Source organism: Pteropus vampyrus, unplaced genomic scaffold (genome assembly GCF_000151845.1).
Source record: "Pteropus vampyrus isolate Shadow unplaced genomic scaffold, Pvam_2.0 Scaffold39, whole genome shotgun sequence".
Lineage (NCBI taxonomy): Eukaryota > Metazoa > Chordata > Mammalia > Chiroptera > Pteropodidae > Pteropus > Pteropus vampyrus.
This window is the reverse complement of record NW_011888820.1, coordinates 4,700,444-4,706,465: the sequence shown is the minus strand read 5'-3', so window position 1 is coordinate 4,706,465 and position 6,022 is coordinate 4,700,444. Positions and strand designations below refer to the sequence as shown.

The window sequence follows — 6,022 nt, the reverse complement described above, 5'->3', positions numbered from 1 at the left end:
TTACCATGACATCCTCTATTATTTTTACTCTTTTGATTGTTCCTTTAAAAAATAAAGCCTATTATTTTTCTGTCATGCTGCCTAAAATATCATCTTTTAACAGGAAGTTATTTAAAAATAAAATTCCAAATTACCATTATATAGCTTGAAAAAGGCAACAAAGAAATATGGCTAAAGACTACCCCCCTTGTAGCAACAAAAATTAAAGTTTAAAGATCAAAAGCCACATAGTCAAAAGATTATAGTACTCTTAATTAAGATTGCAATAAACAAATTTCAACAAAGATGATTTCCCCAACTCTTGTCACTTAATCTACATATTTTGGTCAGGCCTGTACCTTTCATCATGATTTTAGGAGAGATAAGCTCATTTCTAGTTCCAGGGCAAAACATCTAATCAGTCCAAATCATGGTAATTGGGAAGTAAACTCGGTCCATGGGTGGGTAAGTGGCAAATTAGACTGAAAAGAAAGACCTTTACTGGATGTTAGAAGGAAAAGATTTCTTCTCTTCTTTCTATAGAATAACAAAGACCCCTGGCATATTTCAACTCTTAGGGGAATCAGCTTAAGGCTAATGCTAAAAATATCCTGTTCCAGAAGCATCTTTTACCTTCCCCTGGGATTCTCCTGTAAATGGGGTTCCCTAAGGAAGACAGGGAGTCTGCTGATGCTAGAGGCAAATCATGCCACTGCTTCAGTGTGTCCTGGAGGAATGCTAAGTGTGGGGGAGGGTCTACAAGGGTTGGCAGTGTAGGAGGCATTCAACAGATGGTCCTTGAGGGACCAAAATATATAACATGAAAACATGTGAAGTTCTATTTATGATCTGATTATTATATTTAACTTAGAAAATTCTGACATATATTCACTGTGATCCTCTCCAAACTCTGTCAGTGTTACTACCCACCTGAATGAATACTAAAATCGAATTAAATGCACCACTACTTCATTTTAATTCTGAAGAACATTTTGTTTTGCCATTATCTACTATTGTTTATTGACGTATATTTCCACCAACCAAAATCTTTCATGACCAATATAGTTGAACATGTAATCATGTTTGCATGGTATAGAAAATAAACTTTTTGGTATTGTCCTCAGCATTCAATAATGCAAAACTAGTAGCAAACATCTTTAGAAAAAATAATAAAATAGTCTTTCAGAATAAAATTTCTTATTAAAAAGTATTAGTCCAAAGTTAAACATAAGACGTTATTAATACAGAGATGGGTTAGGCAGGAAAAAAATGAATCAAACCCCATCTTCTTATAGTAAAACGAACTATTTGAAATCTTCAGGTCACTGTTTGTCATAGTCAACTGAAAAAAAAATATATTCAGCCTTTTCATCATTCAGTTTTTTGATGATACAACTTTTTAAATAATCTATATCCAGGATATAAACAATGTACGATATACTTACCAGGTGATTTTTATGCCACTTTGCTGAATGCAGGGTTAATATATTTGGGCTTTTTATTGCTTGAGTAGAAAGTGCTCATTACTTATTATTTTATGTTTATAATATAAAAATCAAAATAAAACAAAAAAGTGTTTTTAAATGGCATACATCACACTGTTGTAGTGGTTGATTTCCTCAAGATCGTCTTCTGTGGTTTTGGTGCAGTGGGAGGAGGCACAGTTGCAGGTCTGAGCGGGGGGAAGCTGTTACTGTGGCTTATTCCCAGTTCTCCATTTTCGAGTGGAAACGGAGGGAGGTGGGGTGGAGGAGGGAGGGGAGAGCCTCGGTACGGAAGCTTTCCCGGCGGGTGGACGGGTTCGCTGTGTAAATGGATCTCACGGTTTTTTATGTTATACCTGGTGTCACAGTCAGGACAATAGCCATGGTACTGCACTTTTTCATTAAACCGAACACGTTCCCGAGGCCCTGTCTGGGGACACCTGTCTTTGTCAGGTCTGTGCATCAGAGGCTGCCCCGGAGCCTTGTCCACGTTACTACTGGGTATGCAGCAGATGTCTCCATTTGGAATTTTGTTCGGTGCGCGTGGTAAGCCTCCATTTCGTAAAAGGGTGCCATTGGTCTTTACAGGATTGACAGTGGGCGCCACCCTTTGAGGGTCTTCACACTTCACAGGTGTCAACCGTGGAGGCGGTGGTGGAGGGTTTGGCTTTCTCAGGACCGTGAGGATAGCAGATGGGTGTGCTGGGGGCTTAATGAGAGGTGCGTTGGCCTGCACTTTGATCTTCTCTATGCTAGAGGCTGTTGTGCCGCTTGAGCTACTATTAAGAGTGTCCGTTTTGGAGCTGTCGGTCATCTCATCCTCCAGCTGTAGGTCAGAGGTCAGGGTATCAATCTGGTCAACCACCTGGTGGAAAGGACAAGGTAATTGTATTGAAGAACGACAGAAGCAAAATAAACTAGAAACAATTCCTGTCTGGCTGTAATCTGCCATGGGAGCCTTGACTAATGCTGAACTGTGTATTCCACTGCTGCTTAATGTTTTCATTCAATACATTTACAGAGTAGCTACCATAACAGTGCCAACTGCTTGATAACACAGTGATTTCACATGCCTAGAATACAACACGCTATTTATGTATATGTTCTATTCCTAACTCTGGAAGATAAAATCCTGATTCAGAAACATAATTTACTTTTAAAAACAAGAGGAGGGGACTTTGCTTAGCATGTAGAAAGCTACAGAACATTGATCTTATGCTAAAAATGAGGAAAAACCATACAATCTATAAAATCATAACTTTTCTTGAGACCATAAGAGAACAAAGATCACAAGGTAACTAAGTGAACTGAACTGAGTTTCAAGCCCTCTGAGGATACAGCAAATGTTTCAACTTCAGAAAATCACGGGGAAAAGAGGCAGCCTCCATCAAGTCACAACCACCACTCAAGACCTGCAGCAGATGCAAGGCAGAAGCAGGACAGTTAATAAGGCTGGCAGAGCCATCACACCATGATGCAGGTAAAGGTGACCCAAGTAAAGGCGACCAGTTCTGAAGACAGGAAAATTGGGTGGCAGCATGTCAGGCAATGCAGTTTTAAGGAGAGTCTGGCAAGGCCATTGGACAGTCATGGAGTTAAAGCTGCCCGTGGCATCTCGCATAACAGGCTTGCCTTAGAGTCTCTGTTCTGTTTAGTCACAGTCTGGGAACAGCTTGTGGGAAGGAGGACTTTGATTCAGTTGCTGGATTTCAGAGCACAGCAGCTGGACTCTCAGTCATTTACATGCCTCGCAGTCCTCTAGAGATCTTGGAGGTCATTTTCATGGCTGCCATACGTGTGCTATTATGCATACAAGGATGGAAAAGTTGTTTACATTAAAAATTATTTTTGTATGAAGATAGTCCCTTCATTTCAGGTGCTTCCATTTGTGCATTTTTCTATCCTCTCTTACCCAGACCTAAGTTTGTTCAACTGTAAAGCTACCTCCTTGACACATTGTGATGGAACTGGGCTTAAAATGAAAACATCGTAACCAACTAGAAATTAGGGAGGATACAGAGATTTCACTTCTTTCTCATGAAGGTGTTAAGTGACTGGTTCATGCTAATGCAACCAGAACTCAGCTTCGTATTTTAACTCCTAAATATATCTTAAATCCATATATTTCTATTTTCTTTGATTCTAGTCTGAGCCACCATTATTTAAAATATGGGCTATCCAGAGTCACCTGGCTTCACCTTTAATTTCTGTAGTCTCAGTGATCTTTTTAAAATAGAAATAAATGTGCTCTTGTCAGCATCCTGCTTAGAACCTTTCAATGCCTGTTCATTTCTCCTGTGATAAAGATCAATTCTTAACATGGTCTCCAAGTGTTGTGCTAGTAAGTGTTTAACAACTTGTTCTTAGGGGTGTAAGGGAATCTTGATTGGAAACGTTTACCAGTTCTCACAGTGGAAACTTCAAGTTAGTAAATTCAACATCACAGAAAGTGAGGTTAGGAAGAAATGTGTAGTAGCAGATCATTATAAACATAGAAACATACCAATAGAATAGACATATAGAAAGTCAGGAGCACAAATAATAGTAAAATGTAGAAAAATAATTATGAATGCCTGGGAGTAACTAGAAAACCTTTATTTTTATGTAATTTATTTAACATAAGTTTATATACATACTTTTGTTTTTAATAATGGTTATTTCACGGTTGACTCACAAAATTTCTAAAAATATAACAGTTGGCCCTTTTTTAGCCCATATAAGCCAGCACATCACTGTCTTTCACTCCTAAATAACTGTATATCCTCAACTCTAATCAGTGTCCCTCTCCTTTCTGTTCTCAAACCTTCCAGGTCTTCTTTTAGATCCTCATAACTGTGAATCTGTTTCCTGCCATATGACATTTGCACATACTAATTTTTCCTCTTTAAATGCTCTGACCTCATTGACTCCAACTCATCTTCAGAATCTTAGCTCAGTTGTCACTTATGAAGGAAACCTTCCCCATACTACTGCAACTCCCCTTATAGGTCAAGTTAATTTGTTAAATATCACAAGTGATCATCATATTTCTTTCATTCAGAGCATTCACATATTTTTTGATTGTATGTGCAGTACTAGTGTGAGCATTAGAATAATGTTTCCTCCCTAGACTCAAATCTCTGGGATCAGGGACCTTGTTTGTTTTTACTATTATATCCTAAAGGCCTAAAGTAGTGAGTGGCACTCAATAGAGGCTCAACAAATATTTGTTAAGTAAATGTATTGAGGGTTATTTCTTTAATTCAAGCATGAGCAAAAGCATTTTCTGTCCTTTTTGAATTGAAGGTGCTGTTACTTTAAAAAGTCATACTGGCTCCGTTATTCTAGAATATATAGAAAAAAGAAGAATTTAGCTATAAACGATCCACAGAGCTGGTGGCACATTCTCCAGCTCTAGGTCAGGTATCATAAAAATTAAAGTGAGTGGACATTTAAAGAATATGAGAGATAGAGGGGCAGTCTTGGCTCATGAGTGCTGTGTACTATTTAACCTAGAGATGTTATCTACCCTAAGCCTCCTATCATATTAAATATCTACAATAAAGTAGAGAAAGCTAGTCTACTATGATGGAACTAAAGCTGGTGTTCAGAGATGAATAAGTACTGTCTGGGTCCCTGATGGTTTGATAATTCCTGGCTGGTTTTAGTCTCTACATTGTTATTTCCTCAGTGCCTACGAAATACCAATAGAATAAGGAAAAAAAAAAAAAAGTACTACCTTCATGGAGCAGGGAATCTAGTCAAAGAGCCTGATGTTAATCAGGTACTCAAGCAAATAACTGTAAAAGTACAACTGGCCCAAGTGCTCTTAATGAGAAATACAAAGTATTATAAGAAGAGAATAAAAAGACCCCATCAGAAAAGTCAATGAAGCATTCCTGAGGGATGAGTTGCAGTTAACTCATAGAAGAGGAGTGATTTTAACAGTTCACTCAGGAAAGAGCCTGTTAAAGGTGCTTTTGAAGAAGACTCCTTGGTTGAAGGGCATGGTGAGAGATGACTTTGGAGAATTAGGTAGCAGCTAGGCTGTGACAGTCCTTGTTATGTTGTGATAAGTACCACATATTTTTAAGAAGAGTTCCAGAAGCAAGAGGAACAATATTCAAAGAGAGTATGAACTGGTATTTTTCAAAACTGAAGCATAATCTAATTTTAAAAATAACAGAGCTTCAAACAGGAAAATATAAGCAAACCGGCACTCAGACATACCACAGTGAAAATATAAAAATAATTTTATCATCACTGAAAGTAATGATAAAACTTTTACAAAAATAAGAAAAGGAATCACAAATATTTATACAGTAACAAAAATTAGGCTGACAGGAGACTTAAACACAACAATAGAAGCCTGAAGAAAATTAAAAAAATGTGTTTCATGCTGAAAAAAAGTAATTGGAATTATAATATAGTTTAACTCTTCTGTAAAAGTGAGAGTGAAATAGACATTTCCAGACAATAAAGACAAAAGAGTATATGTCTTATAGCTAGTTGAAAGCACTGATAAATGACAATTCTGAAAAATGTAAAAAATCGGAAGAAACATAGGTGGGTGAAGAAAT

At 37.5% G+C, this 6,022-nt stretch overlaps 1 protein-coding gene across 1 annotated transcript in view; it reads right to left on the bottom strand.

Annotated features, from left to right (window-relative positions):
* Positions 1–973: 973 nt before the first annotated feature.
* Positions 974–6,022, bottom strand: part of PRR16 (proline rich 16) — a 166,144-nt gene continuing 161,095 nt past the window's right edge. The window contains exon 2 of the mRNA XM_011358278.1: positions 974–2,328. Coding sequence (XP_011356580.1) covers positions 1,573–2,328 — 756 coding nt within the window. The 3' untranslated portion in view covers positions 974–1,572. The remainder of the gene's footprint in view (positions 2,329–6,022) is intronic.